Here is a 27,833-nt window from a genome sequence, read left to right on the forward strand (position 1 = left end):
ATCTCTGTTAAAGCAGTGGGTTATTGATTATTTGTTGCAGAAGCATAGCTAGTAACTCTGCTTTTAGTAGATTAAATAATCTGAGTGCAGCGTGCTGCCTTCATATATCTGTTTCAAGGAGAGCATTTTAAACTATTTTGTCCTTTTTCACTCATTGTCATTGTTTGCAACATCTCAGAAAGCATTAATTTGTCATTTATCCAGGATGTGGGTCCTGAACCCTGCTGAGATACAGCATCTCTTTGGCAGGTCAGGAGCTGACCCCTTTACTCCATAGGTCAATTATCAGCAGCTTAACTCAGTGAGCAAAATCCTTTTGCAAGCCTTGTTACTCCCAGTCTCACTGTGAAATGTCTGTATCTACTGAGTCATATTATTCTATCACCTTTTAAACTGATGAACATATTTCATGCTGACATTTAAATTGAATTTTTGCACACAACTCCTTACCAGATGTTGTCTGAGACCAGATACAAGGCTATTTAACTACTCTGAGATGAGAATTCATATAAGGTTAGCTCATCTCCCAAGTTAGTGTTTGAAGGACCCTGTTTATCCACTCTTTGACTTTATGCGCCAACTTTGAGCTATTCTAACTGTGGTTATGCATTTTAAATCAAACTACTGAAAACCAGCTACAGCTTGTCTTCTTTATTATTTTTGGTATCCTAGTCAAAAGGAGAAAAAAAAAATAGAGGCATGCCATTTTTTTTCTTAATATCGCAAAGCTGAGCTTATCCATATTATTATTGGTATGTCTCTTTGTTAAGCCTTTATATCTTTTTCATGTTTAAAAGTCCATTTTTTGACATATGTTTCTGCTGATTAAATGCATCCTAATATGAAACTGTCTTTAGCAAAAACTCTAAATACATGTTAACTTCAGACACTATAATTAGGTTTAGTAAATGCTGTTTTTTGTTTGTTTGTTTTGGCAGATACAATTATTTTTCTCTTTAAAACATAAGGTACTGAATTCTGTAAACCTATATTAATGCAACATTAGGTTTACATAGATGAAGTTCCAGGAAGACTAATAGTAAAAGGTGCTAAGCCCTCTCTACTCTTGACTTTCAGCCATGGCTGTAAGATTAGACTTAAAGTCAATGATGAAAAAACTCCTACTAATTACTCAAAATAGCCTTACCTACTGCTATGTTGTCCTTGAATTTGACACAAATATGTTAATCATAGGGAAAAGTATTTCTGAAATGATAAAGATATAGAGAAATGGGTAAATGCATAGTTTTCAGTTAACACTAAGTTCAACATGATCATTTGAAAGACGTTATGCAAATTAGTCTTGGTGTGCTGCGTATAATTGCCTATTCTTTCCTTCAAGATAGCTCATTTATGTCATTTTCCACTAATCTTAGGTCATTCACTTTAAAGGGTTTAGCTCTGCTCCCTTTGAAGACAATGACAGAGCCCCTACTGGTTTTGACATTAAAATCTAAGAATTTTAAAATACTATTTCTAGTCAGTACCAACTTGCATGGTTTTCTGTTATTCTAAGAATTTGCTGTGTTGATCCTTAGAGATTTCAGCATAATTTATTTGGGCCAAAAGGTAAGGGGAATAACTTGTCATGCAGCTTGCACTCTCCTAGGATGGCAAGGTGCTGTATCACATTAATTCTTCTAAAACTTTCTTTTCTTTCTCAAGAAAAACTCCACTATGAATTAAAGCCTTTTAAATGAATTGAGGTGACATAATTTAGCCCGCTGGATAATTTTTTCGGATATGTTTTATCTCCTCATTATTGTGCCTTTCTCTGTTGTTACTTTCTCAGGTGTCCCTAGCTATTTGAAATAAAAGGTAAATACTGTTGCATTTCCAAGAAAAAGGTATTAGAATAGTAACTACTTTTCTAATACAGCATTTGACTGTAAGAGGTAAGTGTTCATTTGAGATCAAAGAAAGAAGCCTTCTGTTGGTGATGAACAGCTGGGCATTCCAGTAGGAAAAGAAATGCATCATTCTGTAAGGTTCCACAGGTTTTCTAATCATTGGTGCATTCAATATAACATTATTATAAAATAGAAAATCTGGGTTTCAGCTATCTGAATTGAGATATTGTGTTCAATTTTATTGCTGCTCTAGTGGCATGTGCAGTAACTGTAAAAAGCTGCCCTATTCTTTTTACTTGTTCATGTAAAAATTGTCTACTGTCTGAGTTGAGGGATTTTGGTTTTATTTTTCACTTGTATACCAAATACGGAAATCTGATCTGAATATTTTAGTTATTTCTGTTTGGAGGAGTTCATTATCAAGGCAACTTGCATTTATTGATTAAACCAATCGACACAATCATCAGTTCTCCACACCATTCTTGGTCTATGTTTGGGGAATGTTTTGTTTTGTTTTGTTTTTCAATTATTATTTTTATTTTTATTTATTTATTTTTTTGTGTGTGTGTGTTCTGGCATCACAACTGTGAAGTTCTTTTCAACCACCTTTCTGTCTGCCTTTATTCATTGCCTCATTGACTGCCCATAATTTGATTCTGGATCATTTTATTAGTCATATTGTTTTACCGTTTCCTCAGCATTGTTTGGACATCCCTACAAGTTGGTGTCTTTAATAGTCTTCTCACTGTTTCTCTATATCCTAGCTTGGGTACCCCTCCCATTCCTTCTCTACTTTCACTGGCAGCTGTCCAGTTTTTACCAGCTCCTAGTTTAATTTCTGCTTATTTGAGAATGAGAAATTAACTCTATTATGTTAATGCTGACTGAAGTAAATTCTGTCTCTCTTTTATTCACTAACTTTATCTACTTGTCTACGTTATTCTCAAGACATATCATGTTATCTTAAGTCATTTCATAAGTTCCTATCATTAGACTGTTTGGCTTGATTATCATTCTCATCAGTTTAGGCTCTTGCCTGGTCTCTTGATGAATTTCTTAAGCATTGATGCAGATAAAGAAAAAGTGGAAATAAATAAGTATGACAGTCAGCAAGTGGAGAAGGCACAGAATCAGAATGATTGAGATTTAGTCTTTGCACCTCTTCTTTCTCAAAGTCCTATCTCTGTGCTTTATTCATAAGAACAAATTTGGAACCAAATATGCATTAACAAGTCAAGCTGAGCTATGTGAAGAATGGAGAGCAGAAAGGCTTTGAAAAAGAGGCGGTTGTGTTGTAGTATGAGTTGGAAAGCAGAATAATAGATCAGAAAATAAAATAGCGCTGCATGTATAGCCTACAGTTTTTAAAATTATTTAATATTTAACAGCATTCTTCCATTTTCTTTCCTGTTCTTCCTTTCCTTTGTGACTTCTGTGCTTACATTCCAATTACTTTTTCTGTCTGCGTTTCAGAAATACCTGCAAAAACCTGTTTGGTAACAATGCTACTATGTCCTCACTGGGTATTTTATTAGCTATATTCTTAGTTCGTAAGAATGATACAAGGAGTCACTCAGGATTTTTATTTTTATTGTCTTCATTTAATTTTGCTTCAACATAATTTCTTCTCTTTCTTTTTATTGTGAAAGTATCTGTAAAATATTGCAGGTAATCTTTTTCCCTTTTTCTTACTCAATGTAAGACTTGGTAATAAACCTGAGAATCCTGAATTGAGAGCTAGAAATCTTTGTTTGTTTTGTTTTCTGAAAATTAAACCTATCAAATCCAGGTAGGATATCATCATTGGGTAAAATTAAATTCTGTTAAGTCACCAACCCTTTTCATATCTTCAGCACCAGTCCTTGTATTTTTCTTTGAACAGTTAGTATTAGAGTTATCTCTGTGATTACCAATTGCCACACCATCCTCTGTGCTGTCCTGTAGTCCCAGAGGAGTCTGATTCTTCCACTTCCTTCTTCAGCTATTTTTTCCTAAATTATGATTGCATTTTATCTTAAGTGCTTCTTCTGCAATTCTTCCAAGTTTTCTTTGCTTATTGTTAAAGATTTACACTGTTGAAGCAACATTTGCCCCAGTAAAGCTACACGCATTCTTCTGTTCTGTTCCAGGCTTTTTATCCATCTTGTAGTGTGGTCATTAGTCTCGTAGTTTTACAACTATCATACTAATTAGAAAAGAAAAATTAGGGATACAGTGGAATGGGTCATGGCACTTGCTAATTATCAGGAAGATAATAATACACTTTATACGTTGAACTGAATTTTTATCTTCATCTATTTCTTTCCTGAATATTATAAACTGGAAAAAAATAAATCTATGTGATCATATATCTCTTTACATGGAAATTCATGGTGATTTTTTTCATTTTTCGCCTGTGTCTGGTGGTAGTGATGGCTGTCATGGTTTTCATTTTTCTGCTTCTTATTTTAACATATGTCTGGATAGTTTCTTTTCATTTTCATAAGAGGGTTTTCATGTAAAAAAAAAAAAAGAAATCTGCAGCTCCTCTCTAACATCCTGATGTCAAATGTAGTAAGAAATGTAATTTTAAAAAATGTATACACAGATTGTAACAAATTATTATTGAGTCGCTAACAGCGGCACAGATAGGACTAACAGAATACGATACCATTGAGATTTCTTTGTTACATTAGTCTTGTTATTATTCTATTCTGTCACCACATATGATACTTTCTTTATCTTAACCAGTCAAGGAGCTGCTAGGGAGGTCTACACAGCATAAAAATGTTCATTTTCTGGGTGTGGAAGTAAGTGGTTCTCTCAAGTGGCATGCAAATTCTATCGGTAATTCTCCAAAGTTCATTAGTACTGGATAATAATGTCCAGTAAGTGACACTATTAATGTACTGTTTGTAACTGTAATGTAGAACTTATAACATTCAGTTGTAACAGTAAATGGAGAAGGGAAGTTTCCCGCCCCCCCCCCCCACACACACACACACACACTTACTCTGTAAGGACTTGATCTAGTGACAGAAGAATGGGAGGAAGATCCCATACTTCCTCTAAAAAAAAAAAAAAAAAAGAAGGTATTTCCAATGAAGTGGGAATGGAAAAAAATGTGTGCAAAGGTTGGAGGAAGAGAAAAGGACTCATCTGGTTCTCTAGGGGTCAGCCACACTCTGAGTGATTGAGTGATTAGATGTGGTTTGTTGATGCTATCTATGGAACAAACCTTGCATATATCTTACGGGCCAATTCATCTGAAAGTTTATGTGGAAATACTGCTGTGTTTTGTTCTGCTGTGATTCATGTAGAGAAAATTGCTATATAGGGTGCTTCTTGCTAAGTATCTGCATCTGTTGTGGCTCATCCCTAGCTTCCTGAGGAGCATACAACTACCAGATGTTATCTGAAGAGTGGCTTGTTGGCAGCTGGATGGCATGGCCAAGGATGGATTGCTAAGTAGTATGATTTGTCAAAATATATGAGGAATGTTAATGTTATTCTGCATTCCATGGTTTTTGTCTGGTAAAGCATTGCAGTCTCAAACCCATAAGTAATGCATTAAAATTGTAACATCTGAAGGAATATAGCAAACTTTGTTGCAATGCATGAAAATGTCATATAAATGGAGAGCATCTGTCATGTTTTTAAAACCAGCAGTTATGGTGTTTTTCTCATGATTTAAATTGCTTTCAGATAGGTCTGCATTTTTACAGCAAATCTTGCTGTTATATGAGAAGTATAAAACACTAAAGTGTTAAAAATATTAGATGTTTGGTTGCTTGTGACACCAGGAGACACTAAGAATAACAAAATATTTACATGACATGAATACAATACAGCATGTCACTTCTTGGCAGCAAAACCTTATTTTAAGCAATGTTTTTGTTTGCTGGGTTATTTAGAAAACATTTCATAGGTACTTTGTCTAAGTTTTGAGCCTTGGAAATTGATATATGGAAGCAGTGTATGCTCTGAGTTGGCAGCCTGTAAATGCACACTTATGTTAAGACAAGTAGCTATCCTAGTGCTGGCTAACCAGTTTGAACCTATTAAAAAAAAATCTGTACTTTCATTGAACGCTGGAATTGCAGTTAGCATAAAAGTGGCTATTTTCTTTCTATAGGAAGAGGTGACAAGGAATTTTTCTGAAAGGGCCATATATATCTTGTTTTTTGACCTTGATTCTCTTTTATTACTATTTTGGTAAGCTAGACAAAATCAAATATATTAGTATTCAGTGTATTAACGTCAGGTTTGGTACCAGCTCAGTCTTTGTTCTCCAGTCCAAGTACACTTGGGTGTCTCTGTAGACTTAAGCACTGGATTGAAAATGTGCCAGTGTTCCCTAATATTCACAGAAGGCACTTTTGCAACACTCTTAAGAGCTTGTACTTTTTTTGAATTGCTTAAATGGCTGGATTTCAAGTGTCATTTTTGTCTATTATTATTATTATTATTTTTCTTCAGAATTCCTTTCTCATTCCTGGACTCCACTCAGGAGAAATGTCTAGCACAGTCAATGTCCCTCTTCTTTTGAATAAACAAATTGTACAATTTGCTTTGTGTAATCACTGACAACAAAATATTCCCTCCTTTGGAGTCATCCTAGAATCCAAAATCTTTTGTTTTGTTTGCATACCTGAAATCTGTTTATGACATGGACACCCACCACCGTGAGCACAACAGGTTCTTCTCTTTCTGTTCTTTCTCTCTTTCCAGCCTAGAAGAAGGCTGCAGTCAGTGGGAATTACATGTCTTTCCAACAAGTGGACCAGATTTTATCCTCTTTCAGTATTCCTGTGCGGGCTTCCTTTTGCCTCTGGTTTGGCTGCCACTTCTCAAGGTCCATCCCATCTATATTAGTATTTATCTGATGGCTTCATTTCTTTGCATTCTCCACTTCATTCTCTTTACCCTGCCTAGTGTTTTCATCCCATTTCATTGGGATCTTTCCTCCTTCCTCATTTTTGCACTGCTTCAATGCTACCCTTCAACTTGAGTCAGAAGTTCTTGCTGACAGCAACATACAATGCCATTTTATAAATTTTCACATCTTGCAAAGCCCAGTAATGACAATTACCCATGTAATAAATATATATATATATTTAAAAAAGTCAAAAAAACAAGCACATGTGATATTCTAAAATGAAAGGTCTGTTGAGGTTAGCTGTCTGTGAATGCCACATCCTGGGAGGGAGACACACTTGGCACCTGTCTTTCATTCACCTGCAGGCTGTCAATCATGCTTGAGCAACTGACCAAATTTTTGGCACATGGGCTCACAGAGAAGAGGAGACACTGCAATGCCCTGCTGCAGTTGGGGTACGTGCTGCCTGATGGACCCAAAGATCCAGTGGCAAGGCACAGTCCCCAGCCACGGCATAATGCTGTGGCTCCTCTTGTTTCAAGTGGCCCCTTGCACTGCCCTGCTTACGTGGCCTGGTGTGTGGTAAGAGAGAAAAGAAACTGGGGGCATCCTGGTCATAGATGGTATGACTCTACTCCCAGTTAGTCTGATGTAAATATGAACAGTCTGTTGTAAACATGAGCACTGTGTGCAGTTCTGGGCACCACAGTACAAAAAGGACATGAAACTGTTGGAGAGTGTCTAGGGGAGGGCTATGAAGATGATGAAGGGCTTAGAGGTGAAGACGTACGAGGAGTGTCTGAGGTCACTGGGCCTGTTCAGCCTGGAAAAGAGGAGGCTGAGGGGAGACCTCATCGCGGTCTATAGCTTCCTCATGAGGGGGAGTAGAGGGGCAGGTGCTGATCTATTCTCTTTAGTGACCAGTGATAGGACCCGTGGGAATGGTGTCAAGCTGTGATAGGGGATGTTCAGGCTGGATATCAGGAAGAGGTTCTTCACTGAGAGGGTTTTCATGCACTGCAACAGGCTCCCCAGGGACGTAGTCACGGCACCAAGCCTCTCGGAGTTTAAGAAGCGTTTGGACTGTGTACTTAGTCACATAGTCTGAATTTTTGGGTAGACCTGTGTGGTGCCAGGAGTTGGACTCACTGATCCTTAATGGTCCCTTCCAGCTTGGGATATTTTAGGATTCTATGATTAAACGCGAAGTCAATGTTTTGAGGTGCTCAGGAGCCTGCCCTGTACCTTGGTCCTCTCTATATGGAAGGCAAATCAATTTTTTTTTTTTTCTCCCACATTAGGTTCACACCAAAATCCAAATGTTTCTTCTTTCTCTTCATGCTGTCTTGAGAAAAACACCTTTTGCCCGTTGCTCCCATTCACCAGTGTTTGTCCAGAGCCCTTTTGCTCTCGGCCATTGTGGGTGGGTGGCAATGCAGTGCCCTTAGGCATGGCATAGCCCAAAAGCGGTGCTCAAAGGGCTTTTTGTCATGTTACTTGACACTTGCTTATGGACTATGACTTACGTTGCCTCTTAAAGCACTATGTATGTATTTTTTATAAGCCTTATGGCCCAAGGTGGCCTAGTATTAGATATGTGTGAAAGGAAGTCTGGAAAAAATTACTTTTTAATTACTTTACACTACAATAAAAAGTTTCCACGGTAATGTAATTACTGTATTGTGCTTTATATAATCTATCCCTCTTTCCTGAGGTTATTTTTCTGTATTGTTTTCCTTTTCCTTTGAAAAATGATGTTTTCAGTAAAAAGCAACAACAACAACAAAAACACCTAAATAATTACTCCAGCAAAACTATTGTTGTGCATATTATACCTAAAAGTAGATTTGAAATATGTGGCTGTTAGGAGCTGAGAGATTTCACCTGAGGGTTTTGCTAATGGATCATGGGAAGCCTGTGAATGTACATCTTTCTGCTCTTGTGGGAACTTTGCAGAATAGTTAATAGAATCTGAATTAGTAATCCTTACTAATGAGACAGACCCTTTTCCCTTTGCAGTCCCTTTAATGCTCCATAGCTGTTAAAAATGTTATGTATACAAAACAGTAAGTGAGAACCTTTCAGATGAATAAAAGATGTAAATATGGCTGGGCTATCAGTTTCCCTTTAGAAGAGCTCTCACTCCATGAAATGATGACTGTGGTAAGCATGACAAATGGTAAGCAAAGGTAAATCCCCTCTGAGCACCATTTTCTTAAATTATTATTTGATTTATTTAAATGTCTTGCTGTAGTTCTTCTTGAAGAAGTAGTAACCAAATACTTAGGTGACTGTTCTTGGGAAAGTAGTGCAGGGGTTGTGCTCAGAGGATGATGTGGTTTGGGTGTTTAAAATACAATGCAGGTCTGCCTTTTGTGTGCCCTTAATCTGAAGGCGGGTAATGCGTCAGGATGCACTGACTGGTTGTTCCGGGGTCTGCTAAATAATTGTATGGACTTGTTCTCAGCGGAGCCTATTTCATATTTAAATGTGATGTATATTCTTAGGCATTTTTTCTTAGAATCGGTGATTACAATATAATTAGATAACACACATATTCATGACATAAACCATGCAGAGCCTGCAGTTTCCTTCTTCTGACAGAAATACTCCATCTGTGAAAAAGATGCAGTGTAATACAAAGAAATGGCAAAACAAGAGCATATCGAGGAATGTACACCCAAGCATGTTTCTCAGCTCAGTTTAAACAAACCCATTCATAAACCAGGAGAGTCTGAAGATGGCTGTGAGCTCTGTCCTGATTTTTACCTTACAGCAAACTGACATAATGATCTGTGATGCTAAAAGGTGGTTATTTTTGGGAACCTATATCAATTTCCTATTCACACAGCAACTGGTGGCAACTAAAAATAATCCTGTTTTAGTACCAGCTAAGAATCTGGTCACATTTGGCACACAAATGCCATGCACGAGTAAAATTTAAGATCCCTTGTTCTGCGATTTCATTCGAGCCCACTCATCAAGCTTAGTTTGCTGCCATTTGAAAGCTATTGAAAAGCCATTAACTGGCAGGACTGCGAGAGCCGCAGTGCAGCAGCACACCTCAGTGCTGGGAGAATGTGGCTGCAAGTGCACACCAATTAAATCTTTCTATTCCTGGGGATGTGGGATTCGGAGCAGTGTCACTCAGTCGTGCTACAATAGCACGTGCAGTAGTCGTGGCTCAAGACACACAGAGGTTTATCGTAACTCCAGCAGCCGGGTGAGGATGACCTGGAAGCCTCTGCAAGATCCTGGAACGGAACCTGCATTAAATAATGTATTCTGAGGTACACTGGATACCTGAGGAAGGGCTCTAAATAATGCATTTCCTGGGCATGACAGTTGTAGCAGAAGAGAATGCTGAAACCTGTAGCAAGACTACAGCCTGAGATGAAAGAATGTCTCATTACCATTTTATCAAATGCTGTAAGTAACAAAATGGTTATTTTGATTGTAAAGCTGTCTTTTTATTTCCGAGGTGTGTCTTTTCAATGCGTATGCAAAAAGTCGGAGGCAGATGCCGCATGATGTCAACGTGGTAGTGGGGAAGGGGAGTTGTTACTTTGCATGTGAATATGCAGGCAGAGCAGGGTTTCTTTTTCTCCTCTGTTCAGAGGCAACTTCATTGTGTGTATGATAAAGCTCTCATTCTGAAGTTCATACTGATTAGCTCTTTGAACTTTTTTTTTTTTTTAATTCTAATTAATCACTGAAGAGAATAATTTCCCAAAAGAAGAAACGTGTCATATATAGCATAATGGTAAAGATGCCTATAAGGACAACCTTGGACGCTGCTCTTACACTTTGCAAGGGTATTCCAAATAAGAATAGCTCATAGTTAAGAGCACATCTCATTATCTATGTAGATCAAACCTTTGTATCCTCTCCTTATCAGAATATTTAGCTATTTGGTGGGACAAACTTGAAAATTGAAATGAACTTTTAACCTTGAATCATGCAAGCTACCTCCTTAGAGCATGAAATTAGGATCTGTGCTACATGCATTGATTCAATGCAGAGCAAATTCTTAGCAGCATTTTTTTTTTTTTTTAATCTGCCTGTCAAGATTGTGCTTGTCTTCCTAGCTTGAGTATTTTTCTAGCTTTTGCATTTTGCTTTTTAAAGCATCCAGTGTTTCAATGGAAATTGCTGTCTTTACATCATAGTAATGAATTCTTATTTAGATATTTGTTTTTGACAGCCAGGAGGAGTTTGTTAGCCATGGGCATTTTTTTACTACAGGACTTAGAAAACTTCAGATTTCTAGTGGTTATGTCACTCTTTTTTTACATGACAAATGGCAGATTGCTGTAAGAGGTTTTCTTCCCAGACTGTGGTCTTTGATATAATGTAAGTGTACCAAGGCCATTTCGGGACCTATTTTTAAAATACTGCAGTAAGAAACCAATAATGTGGTTCTTGGATTTATTATGAAATCAAGGTGCCATGGAAATATCTCTGGAATTCAAGGGGAAATTAATTGAGGGTTTCCTCCTGTCTGGTTTCAGTGGGACTTGTGCATGGAACTGCTTTCAAGTACTGATGGGAGCTCCTAGCCTAAATTCCCTGTATATGCTGAAAAGCACAGATTGATTTTACTGGGTAGTTCTAAAGGTGCATTCTAAGAATAAGTCTTGGAGCCTGTCACGAGACTTGAGAAATGTAGATGGGGAATTTGCAGCATAATATCTCAAAGACATCAGAAAAGTACTGTTCTGTCTTTATTCGCTTTGGAATTACTTTCTTAAAGTGAAAGTGTATGTGGGCATATAGGTGTTCAATGACACACTGTACATGTGACTAGGATGATACCATAGGTTCCTTAATTGGCAAGAGAGAAGGATTACTGTGAGGCTCTCATAAAAAGGAAGTGACTGACAACTACTTGGGATGTTCACTGCATTGGTTAGAGGGCAGGGATGAAGGACTAAAACACACCAGAGGGAAAGGTGAATCTACATCACAGTTTTGACAATACTGTTTATTTCCTCTTTTCCAGATTCAGAATTTTGTAATAAGAGGTTTTTCACTAAATCAATGTTTTTTTTACCACATAGCACTTCTTCCAAACAGTGTGCTTTAGAAGGCAATGGGTGCTGGCTGAACCTGCCAGGAAGGCATTTTACTGCCTGTGCTTCCCCATATATAATTAGTTAATTTGCTTCCACCTCCACCTGTAATTAGTGAAGGAGAAACCCTCCTCAGTGTTCCTCCTCTGAGCCTTACTCTTTGACTTAACATGCTAACAGTGTTACTCATGTCTGTGTTTGGCAGAAAGCTGGGATCAAATATGGGCCAGGGCTGAGTGCCGGTGGCAGCACCAGTGATGCTCTGAGATCTGCTGAGAGCAGCTGAACCTCGCAAGGGATAGCACATGAGTCTTCACACTACTCTTTGTATTTAATCCATTTCACCAATGATTTCTGTTATCAGAAGGAAAAGGCATTGAACCATAGGAAACATGTTTGCAGAGAGTACTGTCTCTGGGTCTACCTTAGGGAGAGGGAAGTATCTAAAAGATGTAAACTTATGGCACTTCAAAGCTAGCATTTGAACTGCAGTGGTATCTGCCTGGACTTTGCATGTGTCTGCACCTTGTGATTTAATCTTTGCAGACTGGAGATCTGAGCTGAGAAGGTCTATACATATTCTTCTTCTAGTGCTTTAGTACAATTTTACTAATATTCCCTCATTTTTTTTTCAATGTGCTGCTTCCACTAGGACGCTATGAAAATGAGCTGTACTGGCATCATCTTGTCACTGGACATTTCACGTTGGAAGTAGCCTGGGGAGCTCTCTAGTCCACCCTCCTTCTCCTCTAAGTAAGGCAGCTGTGTAGTCACACCAGGCTGTCTGGGGCACTGCCCAGCAAGGTCTTTCATCCCAGTAAAACCCTGGAAGAAGACCTGCTCTGCCTTGTGTCATCTTCAGCTGGCACCTTCAGCATTTGAAACACAGGCAGTGTGTGTGTCTGCCTGTTTGAGCAGCTCACGTTGCCACTACTGGTGCCCATCTCCTTTTGTGGCCAAGCATTTTTGCCTCTGAGAGCTGTCCCTGCCTGTGTGAATAGCTTCTCCTTGGCAATCAGCTGGAGCAAGCTATTTAGCAGAGAGCACAGTGGTTTGTAGGAGGCTGCCACATGTTATCTGCCAGCTGCTGGATACCATTTTATCTCAGTGATTTGTGTGACAGACTGTACAAATGAATGTAATTTTTGCAAATTAGGCAGCACCTTGCTGCTAGCTTCTCTCCCCTGTATCTCTAGTTATGACATAAATATCATCACTTATGTATTATGGCTCTGGTTTTCCACGTGTACTCTGGACTTCCTCTAAGGGATCTCCAAAGGTAGCAAGAAGAGCAGTACTTTTTTTCAGGAATTAAATCCATTAAATTTTCAGGAATTAAATTCTTAAATTCATTACCCAGGAGTTTGATTTCCACTCTAAATGTTGTAGAGATGCATGAATCTAAAAACAGAATGAGGATTTTGGTAAGGAGTGATACTCAGAGCACCTGAAAATCTGAGCCAAGTGAATTTATCCGAATACTAGGAACATCAAATCTGAGCATCAGAATCTATGTTCTCTGGTTTGGGAGTATCCCTTTTTCTGATTCATTTTATTTCCTTTGTAGGAATTATGAAACGTTGAAATTTGTTTAGTTAGAGACCAATACCTACAGAGATCTGGGATGGTGATGCTTATTGGTGAATTTAATTCAGGACTTGAAACAAGATAAAAAGCAATTATTACAGATTTCTCCAACACCCAGCCCTTGTTAATTCCAGCATCTGAATATATGGCAAGGATTGTCTGTGGAGAAAATTATTTAGAGTAGAAGATACTCTGAAAGAGCTGGCCTTTAAATGTTGCTACATCCTCATAAGATATGTTGTAACCTGTGCTGATTTATTCTGTCTTTTCACTGCCTCCTAATCCTAATATTAAAAAAATCCATTTACTCTAGTGATCTTTTCTTACATTAAAAAAAATTATCTTGACTTCAGTCTGCAGTGCCAGAGACCTTAATCACATACTTTGTCTTGAGAGGCCAAACCTAGCAGTAATGATCTTATAGATGTCATCTTGAGTATTTCTCACACTAATTCACAGAATATTTTGTAATAAAGTTATCATCATATTTATGAATAAAAGAAGAGTAAATTCTTTGGATTATTCTTATGATTTCCATTTTATTTAATTTAACCCCACTTTTTCATTTCAATAAATTTTCTGTTTAAACAAAATTATTAACCACTAGGACACTCGGCACAGCCGGACGAGCATTTCATTCGTGGTGTTGTCTGCTTCCTTTTCACCAGGGTTATAGGATGGACTGCATTAGCATGTTCCAGGATATTTTCAAGGAAGGAGTCGTATTGCCCCAAGCTCTCATTTAGCACTTTGAATTCAATCTGGGTGCTGTTGCCAAGTAATTCAGCCCTTCTTGGGTCACCCAGAGTCATCTTTGGTTCCAAACTTGTGCCACAGCAGTAGATCTACCTGAAGCGTATACAGCTTGGAAAGGGGTGGGTGAAGATGTGATGTGATACATTAGTTTTAGTTTACAGAGGATGGGGACTTGAACTTGATTCCCCTGAGGAGCAAGAGGCAATACAGTGGGCGAAACGTGATATGTTCATGTCAGCTTTACTACAGTGAGGCAGTCTGTGAAGATTTCATGTGTTCAGTGGAGTGAATTGCTGTATTTTAAACTGAATAAGAAAAGAGGACCTTGAAAAGAAGAACTGTCCTAAAGTTGGTCTATGAAAAGGGAGCCCTTTGCCCCTGTGGCAGCATGTGTGTAGGATGCGTGATTACTCCAAGTGAAGGAGACGCATAGCTCTGTCACACTGGACCATTAGTGAGGTGAGAAAACCAATAAAGTCTTCAAAGTGATTTCTTCTTGTAAATTAGATTTCTTCTGTTCCAGGGTTGAGTGGAATGTGGTGTTCATTTATGTAGTGCATTTTATGATGTCCCTGAGAATTCTCACATCCTCTTAGTTACATAGAAAATCTGCCTCAGATGCTCGAGGCACAAAAGAATAAAATTCATGGCAGTAAGATGTAGAGTTACAAGTACGAATAGGGTGTCTAAAGTAGTCCCTATTCAACAGCCATCTCTTTAGTTGAGATTGGTCTTTCATGATAGTGTCAGCAAACTCTCATGTCATGTTTATTTCTGCATTAAGAGAGCTTAGTCCAATGTGGCTGCAGATAAATGTTCCTTTTCCTTGTATATGCTTCTGACCCAGTAACCTATGGCATGAGGTTACGGTTATTACTGAAATGAGATATCTAGGACAACTGCTTGAAATAAGATTGTGGAAAAAGAGAGGGAGGTCCTCTTCCTGGAAGCCCAGATAGAGGGAGAGGATCAGTTGTGTGTGACTGGCCGCTGCCTGAGAGTATTTAGATCCTGTGAAGGTGCATTAAGAAATTCTGAAGGATTAAAGGGATTTTGCTGAAAGACATTTGTGTCATAAAGTTACATTTTAAAATACACAAAAATAATGCTAATACAGTACCCATTATTTCTTCCTCAATTTTGACAGACTGAGTCTAGTGTTCCAGTGATATACAAAGTAGATTAAAAAAAAAGTATGGGCATGATAATTTAGATGTCATGAAGGATATATGAAAATTTAGGTAAAACAGTGAATTTTAATTCTACAATCAATAAATGTTTTTTTTGTCCTACAAATCTTGCTACAAGTAGAGACATGACTAGACCGTTTTTACTTCTGTTAACCTCTGCATCTCTTATGCCAATCACAGGATAGGTGCAAGTCAACAGGAAAAAAAACAAAATGCACAACCCATGAACATAGTACTTCTGTACCAGCTCTTGATACGAGATTTACTAGTTTATTTATACTCTCCTGTTCCTGGTTTCATGTGAAAATGACAGAAAGTCATTTTTTTTTTTTTTTTTTAAGCTAATTTGCTATCTAGATATGATAAACTTAGGAATAATGACAGTGGATACCAGGAAAGAAGTAAAAAGAAACTTTAATATCTATATATAGACATGGGAAGTGATATTTAGAAAAATATACTTTGGCCCTGTAGTATCCCAGTTATCTTTGCATTTTTGCAATACTGGTAACTTAATATTTTGTCAAGTATGCCTTCACGTGAATAAAACATTCATAACTGTAACAACTCATTTGGAGTTTCTAAATGGAAGAATGAATAGAAAATTCTTCTTGGAAAAATACAATTTGAAATAACAGCAAGAGGAGCAATATTAACATAGACAGTTGAAGGCTACAGGATTCCAACTTTGTACTAAACTAAGCATAGGTTGTATTTATAATATTTTCCAAGAAAATTACAGTCATCCCCAAATTTCTATTTGAACATCTTGTTTCATACTGTGAAAAAAAATCTGCCATGAAGGAGAAGCATCGGCATTTCCTATGGAAAAACTTTACAGTGAACTTGTGAAGAAATTATAAAGAAACCTCTTATATTTTTGGTACTTGTACTCCTTTTTTTTTCTTCGCAGACAGTGAAGAAATATAACCATCCTGAAAAGAAAATGAAAGAAGATTGTAAAGGTCAAAGTATCATATTTTCTCACCATATTGCACAGCATGCATGAAGCCTCAGAATTTGGATATTACATTTTTGAGAAGATTACTGATAGAATAGAGAACAGCAAAAAAGAACCAAACCTCTCCATTTGCACATGTGAAGTTGTTGTGATGTAGCCACTTTTCATTACAAAGTTGGTGAAAATTTTGAGAATCGGGAACTTCTTTTTCATTCCTGAAATAAGTTCCTGCTCCAAATAATCAGTTTTTTTTCTTATTTCAGACAAAATAATAGCCTATATCATGATAAATTTTGCACAGTTGATAAGTTGTAAAGCCTAAGAGAAAACATCTGTAGGTAATGAAATAAATACTTGCATCAGAACTGCCACAGTACAAAAATAGTTATTTCAAAGCAAGTAAAATTCTAAATTAAAGTAATTCTAATTTGTACTTAAATGAAAAACAGTTAAGTCAATGGAATTTTGGTTTGGAACAACAAATAGTTGTCCTTATGCAAATTTTGTGATATATGAAAGAATACCACCAACATAAAAAAAAAGAATTAATATTTGATTGTATCTTGAAATGTCTACTTTTCATTTGTTTGCTTTCAAGCAACTGCCTTCAGTGTGAACAAGAGCATAATAAGACCTGCTAAAAAAATGTACAAGTTCTGGTGTTTTGACTGCTGGACTCTCCCTTTTGTAACCCGAAGAAACACAATTGCAAATAACGCTGCCAGATCTGTTTTCCTTACCAATTTCGTTGTTGTACATTGAAAGACAACCATCTGTGACAAGTTTCCCCATCTGTAAGGTGATGCAGAGAGCTGGCATATAGTGTGTTTTAATCTCTGGTCAGCAAGAACCTAGATGATTCTGTGATTCTGTGGAGAAGGGAACTGGCAAGTAGTATGAACTGGAAGGCGTGGCATATGAACAAAAAGCCCCCCTGGTCATTAACCAGGAGGCTTTTGTCCAGCTAGAATGGAGACATTCCTGTCGGGTTTCCACTTGGAAGTGTGCATTACTCACCTATACTTCATATTTGACTTTAATAATTTGACTTTCTTTTACAGAAAGTATTATTCTTGGGAAGAAGGAAAACCTGGGGTCTGATAGCCTGGGCTGGAAATCCTGTTCTGAATGCCTTTCTATGCAGTTTGACTTTTCAGAAGAAATTGAAGTCACATTCAAAGCATGTAGGCAGACGATAGATTTGGGCCATTCCACCCCAGGCTGACGGAGCCCTGCTGTGGTAAATTTGAGGCAAATCCTGTTATGAAGCATGATATATGAAATATATATGAGACCTTGTAAAGACTTCTTCTGAAAATAGAATGGCCTATTAAGGTCATTTTTTGAAAGCTAATCAATGGTTTTCAAATGTGATCCTTTTACTGTACAAGGAATCAAAGCTTCTTCCTGTAAAAGTTTTATAAACATCAGCATCTAAGCTGGAGATAAGGAAGGATGGAGGCAGGCATGCAGAATTTTTCCCTTTTTTCATCAGTCTTTGTGGAGGGGATAGTAGTTAAGTATTGCACTGCAGGAGGCTATAAGGCAGTATGTGAAATCTATGTATCCCTTACCCAGTACTCAGTTTATTGTGAGACAGGAAAAAAAATTATATTCAGATTGCAGATGAAATGAACAACTTGTACTTCAGGTGTTTTGCTCTGCACATGATTATTTTATTTAGTGAGTTGCATTACTGATGTTAGTTACAGTAGTGGTTTGTGTAAATCATATAGATTGTGAAAAATAAAGCTCAAATCACCAATGAATATATAGATTTATCGCGTCTCTGAAGCACTTTTTCTGTCTTGTGAGAAATAATGTTGGAGCTGCAACAATAATTTGATTTCTACTTCAGATTCTTCAATAGCTTTGAAGTATTTTTTGTATGTTTGTCTAGTTATTTCCTCTGTGCAAAAACCTGAAGTTTCATGTAGACTAGGAATCCATACGTTGATACTGTCGTTTTTCGGTTCTCATATGAGATGTTCATTTTTTTTTTTTCCTTCTTTTCCTCAGAAGAGAAATGGTCAACAGGCTTTTCCCGTTTATCTTAACCTAAAAGTGATATTGCTGTTCCATGTTCACACTCAAGTTTGATAAGGGATTCTCTGCACTTCTTTTCTCCTATGTTATATGCCTCCATATGACTATGGTATTAGGTGACCAAGAGTATAACACTTAGACAGTAGATGTGAAAGGTGACCTTGACGTACTAGGATAAACTATGTTTTAAGGACACCTGCTCTACCTGCTTTTGTTCTCACTCATCCATGAAGATCCAGCTGAGACTAGCATGAGTTCTTGCTATTCTAACCATAGCCTAGGCTAACCTTGGGCAGGTCCAATAGCTATCCCCACAGCGCAAGGGAGAGAGGTCTTTCTGAGGCCAATGGTATGGCTCTACATACCCGAAATTGCCCTGATGGTTGCTTCCCCACTTTGTTGGAGTGTTGTCTTTACAAAGGCATGCACAGCCATCCAGAGATGCCAGAGCTGACTGGGCTGCCCTAAGTGCCCAAAACTGCTGTGCCTTTGTTGGTGCTTTTGCATGTCTGTCCACACAGTAAGTATACCAAACAAGGGATTTTGCAGTTTTACCTGGTAATCTCATCCAGGTGTGTTATTTGTATCTTGGTACTCTGCCTAAACTTACACTATATTAAACTTGTTCTATTGTTCTAAGTTCCCTTTTTTATGATATATAACCTTTCTTTTTCCTTTTCACCCTTCAAATTTCTGTTAATTTCTCTCCTTAGTCACTGCTTAGCTAAGCTATGCATATTTAATTCTTTTCATCTTTCCTCATAAATCAGTCCCTCAGGCCCCAGAACCATTTGTGGTGGTTTCTTTTGAACTGCTCCAATTTGACTGTCTAGAATTGAATGCAATACTCCAGATAAGTTGCCTTTCTGCAGAAAGGAGGAGGGTCTGTTTCCAATCCTTTCGCTATTTGAAAACTGAGATGGCAGTCCCTTGATGTACACTGAGCAGTGACCAAAGGCTTGCATATTAGCTCTGAAGCAGTGTTTGTTAGCCCAACTGTGAACTAGTTTTCCATCTGCTTTTACTTTACAGTAATCTCTGTAAATGATTAGATGGCACGCTGAACCACAGTCCACTTGGCACAGGATTTCCTTTCCTGTGTGCTTGCCAGTCCTTGCACTTGGGGTCTATCAACCACTGTTTCCTTTTTGGCTTTTGACTATCTGTCATGTATGATACTGAATATCCTCTTTGTCTAAAAAAAAAAAACAAAAACAAAAAAAAAACTTTGCAGGCTTTACAAACTTGTGATTTATGTATTTTTTGTCTACTTTTTCTGTAATTCTCATATACTATATGCTTCTTGATCCCTGGCATATTTGTACTTAAATAGTTATAACTGAGGACGTCTGTGAAAGAACTGCCCCAGGATTTGAAACAATCTTAATTTTTGTTCCTTTATTTAGATATTTATTATAAAACTATTGGTTATTTCTTCTGCCATGCCACTTTCTTAGTTCTTTTAGTTAAAAGTGTATCATGAAACCTTTGTAGCAGCTGTAATTTTTGGCTTTCTCTCACGGTATACCTGTGTGTTAATTCACCATTCAAAGCTCCAGATTTACAAGTAGCAGCAACAGTCTTAGTGTTTTTCATCACTTACTGTGATCTGAATGTCCTTGGTCTGTGTAAGAAACCCTTTATATTTACTGTGGTGGCAGCAAGAATATTCCAGTGCATCAGTTCCCCTCCTCTCTGTCCCCTACCTGAAGGAGTAAACTAGAGATGAAAGTATTACTATATTTCCATTTACTGCACTGTAAGGAAATAACTCATCTTTACAGTTTAGTTACAGCTTCAAAAGTTTTATGTTGTATCCTAATAAAGACAGCCTGGTCTCTGCAAAGACTAAAAGAAGATATATATACATTTATTTCATTTATTTCATTTATTTATTTATTTATTTTTCCTAGAGGATTTCCTATCTCTTTCTTTTCTTTTTTTTTTTTCTTTTTTCTTTTTTCTTTTTTTTTTTTTAATTGTCATTTGGTAAGCCCAGATCTTTTTTGCTGTCCTTATGCCTTTTTATTTGGAGCTTCTAGAGTTATTCTTGTTGGTGGTGTGACTCTTCTTATGGATGGGCGTCACAGTAGCAAGACTTGTGACAGTCCAGGTGGAGCAGCAGGTCTCTGACTGTTTCCACCTGAACTGTGGAGGGTTTCTTCTGCTCCCCATCCCAGACTTCCACAGCAGGAGGCTGAGTGCCCTGAGGATAAGTGGTCTGACTAGTAAGGACAGATATAAAGAAGGCAATAAGAACCTCAGCCTTTTCCTTGTCCTCAGTAGTCACATTCCCCTCTGTGTCCAGTAAAGGATGGATATTCTCTATGGCCCTCCTCTTGCCATTAATATATTTATAAAAATGTTTTTTTTTATTCTTAACCATAGTGGTCAGGTTGCACTTGTGCTGAGCTTTTGGCTTTCCTGATTTTTTTCTCTGCATATGCTGGTAACTTCCTTGTACTCTGCCTGAGTTGCCTGCCCCTTCTTCCACCAAACATAAACTCTCTTTTTCTCCTGGACACTCAGCAAAAGTTCCTTGTTCAGCCATGCCAGTCTTCTTCCCCGCCAGCTCATCTCATGGCACACGGGGACAGCCTGCTCCTGCACCTTTCGGACTTCCTTCTTGAGGAGCCTTCCTGGACCCTCTGCCCTTCAGGACTGACACCCAAGGAACCCTCCCTACCAGTGTCCTGAAGTATCTGAGGCATGCTGTTTGCGGGAATCCAGAGTCCTCTTTCATCTCATCCTCCAAGGGAACATACAAGGATGATAGCAGTAGAGGGGATATGGAGACAGCAGCTTTACCAAAACTAATAGTTTGAGTATAACCAGATAGTGCTTATTCATTTTGTTTACATTCCTTCAGTTTCTGGCTGTGATCCACAAATGAGGACTGCTGCTCTCAGATATATACACTTCCTCTGAGACCATTCAAACCTGTGAGATGAAAACAGGCAAAACAAAAATAATAATGATTTTATTTTTTCCTAGGATGAGGAAGAACCCTTTGTATGTGTATTGGAAACCTGTGTTTTATTGCACTGAAGGCTGATGCATAGGCCGGCAGTTTGGTTATGTTTACTGAATAGGCTGACATACTGTTAATGACTTTTACCTAGCACATACAATATCCATATGTTACAGACTGCTACATGATGTAAATCACAAATGACACTGCAGAGTTCAGCTCTCTGTTTTATTTAATTCCTTATTATCCAGGTGCTCTTCTATCACTGCAAAGGCAAAATCCCAAACTGGTTTATTTTCCAATTTAAATATAATAAATTTGTAGAGAATGCTGCTGTAACTTCACTGAATTGCTGATAGATAGATAATAGAGTCTATTAGAAACCCTATAGAGTTGATTAATCGTGTCTAATAAGTAACTTTTCCTTGGTATCAGCTGGATTGATTGCAGTTCCTGCTTACCAGTCCAGTCACATCGAAAGGCTCTTGAAGAGCAGTGTACAGGAGTAGGGTTTTACAAGAGGATGGTTGCTTGAATGTGATCAGTATTGCACTTCAGCAGAGAGAGAGAGTAGGGGGTTCCGCAGAAAATGGGAAAGCTTTATATCATTTAAGAAACCTAACTTTGCAAGTACATCCAAAAGAAGCTCCATAGAGCCAAGAACAGGAGATCCAGATCAGCTCCATTCTGCTATGCAATTTATTCTCAGAAGTTTTGGCATTAATTGAATTCTTTAGATTCATTACAAGAGAAATAGTTTACATTTATACTGCTCTCTTAAAATTATCTGCTTGTGGTTGGGAAGGGGAACTAAAAAACCAAAAAAAAGAAAGAAAAAATAAATAAATAAGCCCGCAGCTGCATTGAACACAGTGCTGCTGACCTGATGAAAATACTTTAGCTCTTAAGAACGGGCTGAGTGGTTAAGAGCATTGTGTTTCAGTTAGAGCTTAATAAACGTAACAGAGAGGCTGTTCATATGGTAAGTAATTTTCCCTGCATTGAACAAAAGATTTTAAAACCCAAGTATTTTGATACTGACCTTAACATTGCAATTTGAGATGTATTTAAACTAACGTAGCCCATTCTGTGGATAAGAAATATTTCCTTTTTTAACTGGCAGATCCGTAGATGATGCATAATAATGTCTGATTTCTTAAGAGTGCACCTGTAATCGAATGCATCGATCTGTGATCCAGACACCACTATATCAGTTAGGCTTTTGCATTTTTATCACTGATTTCACGTTCAGCTGCATAAATAACCATAAATTAATATTTCTAATTATACGTGATCCTCAGATATATTTCAGAGATGTGTGGATGTAGCACTTAGGGACAAGGTTTAGTGGTGGACCTGGTAGTGTTAGGTGATGTTCGGACCTCATGATCTTAAAGATCTTTTCCAACCTAAATAATTCTATGATTCTACAATTTGCATGCTACCAACGATGCATAGTAAAGTCATCATGTATAACAAAAAAGTTCATTACTGAAATGGTCAGTCCTGTACTTTCTGGTCTTATTTCTGTTATCAAATGTGGGATGTAAAATAATGCCGCTTTTTAAACAGCTGCAGCTGCACTGATTTACACCATACATGTATCCAATTCTTTAAATATCAAAATACTTGCTGCTCACTGCATTCTTTTGTCACATTTCTTTGTTAGTACTGGGAATATGTTTAGCTAGCCAGCTTTAAAAGTGTCGTACAATAATTCAATATTTATCAAGATTTGACTATTTTATTTAATGAATGGTTATATATTTTAACAGTATACTGAAGTGGATGAAACTCTCAAGTATTTAATTTTTTGAAAATTAGGACAACTTCAGGCATCTAAATGATAATTTATGTGTTTAATTGTAGTTATGACAGGAACAGACCAAAACTCTGAAGCTGAAGTGTCAGAGAACCCAGGCAGAACACAGTGTGTGTTCTTTTCTACCCTTTTTTCTTCAGTGAGAACAGCTTGCTTAAAGAACATTATTTGGGTAGCAGTCTCAAGTAGGTGCATTCTTGGAATCTCAGGTTGCCATTTTTCCAGGTAATTTTAACCCATCTGGGCTGTGTTTCTGTGCTGTAAAGACCACAGCCCTTCAAACACCCAGCAGGTTAATTATTCTTCCTTTAAAATATCAAAATCAAGACAAATGTTTCCATAAATAAGGATAAATATGTATGTTAGTATTTATTGGCATTTTTATTCATCATTTAAAGTATTGTGCACCATAATTCTGTATCACCTTATCTGAAATACTTCCTGCAGTAAGGAATGTCATCATTTTTGTTATGAGTGTGCTTTTAATGAAGAGAGAAGGTTTTTAGCTTGCCATACTTTACAAAGCACATTATTCCCGGGGTCCATTAGTACTTCTTCCTCTGAATCACAATAACAAATATTTATATCACATGAAAAATGAAAATGCAGTGTGCATGAGAAGAGTGGCAAACTGTTCTGTGTGTGTGTGTATAGACAGTTCTACGCTCAGCTTCACGTTCTGGAAATGCCTCTTGACATGCAATCCAGACAGGAACATATTCACCCAATGGCAATGTGAATTAGCATCTAAGGTGCATTTTTTAGAGTGACTGGACTCCTAATTTGGATGCCAGAGCAAGTGACTAAAGTAAAGTGAGCTAAAGCCGTAAGAACAGGAAATATAGAGGAAAACAGTGTCTTTATGGTTTCTGGAAAAAGGTATTGCAGCTGTTCCTATGTGACATACAGTTACTTGGGCACAAGTCACCTCTAGGGGATGGAAGAAAATGCCTGTAGCAATTACATTCTTCTTCACCATTTATATCCCATCATCCTCCCCAGGCTCTTCATGATGCTCGTGGGCTGGTGCTTATAATGCCACAAAATGTTCCTTCACAGTGAGAACCAGTAACAATTCAAAGCAAAAAGTTCGTCTTTACTCAGAAATCCCTTGTTCGGGGCAGGATCAAGCTCGTAATTTGTGGTGTAATGTAATTGGCACTCTGGCCAATTGTGAGTAAATTGCTACAATTTTATCAACATTTTTTTTTTTTTTTTTTTTTTTTCTTGTAGCAATGATTCTTTTCTTTCTAATGGTTCAAGGTAGAGTCAGTGAAGCAGCTCTACACTAGCAAACATCCTTTAAACATTTTTTTTTCTTCTCTATTTACAGACTTCCTTTGTCCTGTGCTAGCTAACAACCATTGTGATACAATAAAGGATCTCTGGTTTTGATACTTCAGTTTTTCAAAGAGGTTTTTACGTTGTACAGTTGTATGAAAGATGCATGCTTTAAAACCAGATATACACCAACAATCACATTTATCTTAGTTGTTTTGGTCTAGGGCATCTCATTAAATAAATCATATGCTAGGAAGCTTTTTCAGTGTTTTGATGAAGATACTGCTAATGAGTTATCTAGTGCAATCTGCCATGACAGTCACAGTGACCTTATCAAATCATCAAATCACTGTACACAACTGTAATTTGTCATACACTGAGGCAAGAAGAAACATGTGCGCTAATCTTCAAATGTGGTATTTTATATAATGAGTTATAAACTTGTATGCAAATTGATTCAGAAGGCAATCTTTCTACATATGTGCAAACCTTTCCTCATGTTATCACACTGCCTCCTGACGGGCATTCAGAAAGAGCTCTGGTTGAGATCTTCCTTTCCAAAAATCTTCTACTTGAATTGAGTCTGTATGAGGTTCTTGTATGAGTCCACTCTGCTAGTTTGTATGGTTTTTCTCATACATGGAAGAAAAGAGGATGGACAGACTCGCCACAAATGTTGCCTTTAGGAGGCTCCAATAGCTTCTCTTTGAGCGTGGCTGTTGCCAAGTTGTCAGTCTATAAACAATAACAGTTTACATCTGCCTAACAAAGTTGTGGATTTTAGCAGCTTTTTCCCAGAGGTTTTCTTTACCGCTGAAGCTGTTGCTGCTATTGGCAATGTTAAATTAGGGCAGAGTGGTTGGTTAGCATACTTTGAGTGGTAGAGCTTAATCCTGAGGAGAGGGCCATCAAACTGAGCAATTCAACAAGTACATATTTTCATGCCTGAGACAGAACAACCCTGTGAATTGGTACTGGCTAGGAAGTGACTGGTTTGAGTTGCAGCCCTGTTGAAGAGGATGCAGAGGTTACAGTGGACACAAAGTTGAATGACGGCCAACCCTTTACTCCGGTTGCAAAGAAGGCAAACCACAATACTGGGGTACATTAGGAAGATTGTGGCTAGCAGGCTGAGGGAAATCATTGTGCCCTTCTACTTGGGGCTAGTGACGCTGCACTTGCAAGTATGTCTGCAGTTTTGGTCTCCCCCAGTGTAAGATGGACACTGAGGAACTGGAGCGAGGGTAGCAGAGGTCTATCAAGATAATAGCAGAAATGGCAAAGCTGAATTCTGCTTGGTAGTGACATTATTAGCAAGATGTGTTGGTCACAGGAAAAAAAAAAAAAAAAGACATTTTTGACAGAAGGCAGTGCAACACTGGAACAGGTTATCCAGGGAACCTGCAGAACCAATTGATGGAGGTTTTCAAGACTAGACCAGCAAAGATGTGGTCACATGATCTGACATTTCCTATTAACCCCCTGTTCAAAATGACACTACTTTATCCCCACAGTTTTCACCAGAAGCATGTCCACAACCTTCCTGGGTTTGAGTTCAGCCCTTTGAGGGTAATATCCAGGAATCCCTGTTGTGCTGTCAGTAGTTCCCCATGCTCATTTGGACACCGCAGTCAGGGTAGGGATCTGCCTGGTTTTAAAACTTGGATTGGACATTTGATGACTGGGTAGACATTTAAATGATGAATTCAGAAAGTTTGTGTTGTCTGCATCTACACCATGTTGTTTAATCCAGGCTTTACCTACCAAGACTGCTGACCTGCAGCTATTATATCCACAGTCACTTATTGATCTGATCTGGTATTTGTCAGGTTCCAGGTGTGCTGAGAGAAAGAATCCCAACTGCAACTCATTACTTCTCAGCTCAGACCAGCACCCAAATTGATGAATAATCTCTTCTTAATCTGCCTGAACTGTTTGACTCTGGCCATGCATTGGAAACCACTATGTGAGGCCAGTGCTGGGAGTCAAGCAACTCAAACCAGCTCTTCCGGGAGCAAATAGACTGCCACTTGTACAGGCTGAAGGTCGTCTCAGTGGAGATGCAGAGGACACTAAGACAGCCACATCCTTCCTGAAACTGTAGTCTGGTTGTATGAGCTCATCTTTGCTATGCCATATTCTTCCAACTAAGGCTTGAGGCCACATGCATGGTCACCAAGCCAAGGTGCAAAGGCTGGGCACGAGAACTGTGGTCTGCTGCATCTTAGCTAATGCTGTCTGTGCTCTTAGCTGTGGCTTCCTGATGTATAGGAGTAGAAGGGGAAAATTCCTAAGTAGCAGTGAAGAATTGAACGGCATTTAGAAGAACATTCTCTTAACTGTTGTTCCCAACCTTCCAGTTTGTGTTGTCAACATGGTTTAAGACAGCAAACTGTTTTTTTCTCTGAGGATATGAGCCTGGCTGGCAGGCACTATACCCAGACTCAGGTGTATTAAAGTATAATCTTAAGAGTTTTATAGGTTAAAAATACTGTGAGGGGTTATGGAATGGGTACTGAAATATTTTATACAAAGCATAAAAATTCTAATAGGGAAGATCTGGAGTCTGCTTATTGCATTGTCCTGATATGGTGACAGAAAGGAGATGAAGTTGCAAACTGCCTTAGGCTAAGGATTATCTGAATGCAGATCTTCTACTTGATTGAATGCTCTGATCCCTTGGAGTGAAGCTGGGAATGAGGTTCCGTCTTCCGCCACTTTATGGAGTTACCCTTTCCTTTCCTTGCCCTTTCTGACAGGACCAGCAATGGAACATATCATTAAAGGTCAACCAGAAAATTTTGTTTTATACAGAAGGAGTTGTTGGCTTCTGAGATGCAAGAGATTGTTTCTGTTTTGGCTTAATGCAAGCCAATACTTGTTTCTAATATTTTAGTTTGACAATTTTCTTGTAACTAGAAGGACATGCTAAGAAAGGAGTAGAAATATAGGGAGAGAAAGGGCAGTTTATGTTAAAATAAGTTGACTGAACTTGACCTGTAGAACTGTTTTCTGTGTCTGTTTGTGTATTAGAGTTTCTCAGCAGACATTCTGACACATTTTGTATAAAGTACATTCCTCGGTTTTGGAAAATCTGATGTCAGTTTCTTGGTTCTCTGTTTGTAGGGCTGTTTGGCATGCAGGTGTAGGACTATCACTTTGCTAATAATTTATTATGGTGTTACGTAATAGTGTATAGAACACTATGTCTGTAAAGCAAAACAAAATAAAACTTCAAGAAAAGAGCATAGATGTCTTGAATTGGACATCAAAAACCAGTGATTTAAAAATGCTTGTGTTTCTCAGTACATAAGGAAGGTAATAATGCTACTTTATCCTTGATTTTTTTTTAAGAAAATAAATACATATTTGTGAAGCATTTGTATGCTAGGATGATGTGAGCTTTGCAAAAGCCTGTCAGGAAATTATTGTCTTCAGA

At 37.9% G+C, this 27,833-nt stretch overlaps 1 protein-coding gene across 2 annotated transcripts in view; it reads left to right on the forward strand.

Annotated features, from left to right (window-relative positions):
* The window catches only part of MYO16 (myosin XVI), a 386,603-nt gene that overhangs the window by 61,586 nt on the left and 297,184 nt on the right, over positions 1–27,833 (forward strand). The window contains exon 1 of one of the 2 annotated variants that reach the window (XM_035317919.1): positions 9,633–10,137. The exons of the other annotated variant lie outside the window; for it this stretch is intronic. Within the exon in view, the coding sequence (XP_035173810.1) occupies positions 10,110–10,137 (28 nt within the window). The 5' untranslated portion in view covers positions 9,633–10,109. Of the gene's footprint in view, positions 1–9,632; positions 10,138–27,833 lie in introns of those variants that run through there. 2 annotated transcript variants of the gene reach the window in all.

Source organism: Oxyura jamaicensis, chromosome 1 (genome assembly GCF_011077185.1).
Source record: "Oxyura jamaicensis isolate SHBP4307 breed ruddy duck chromosome 1, BPBGC_Ojam_1.0, whole genome shotgun sequence".
NCBI lineage: Eukaryota > Metazoa > Chordata > Aves > Anseriformes > Anatidae > Oxyura > Oxyura jamaicensis.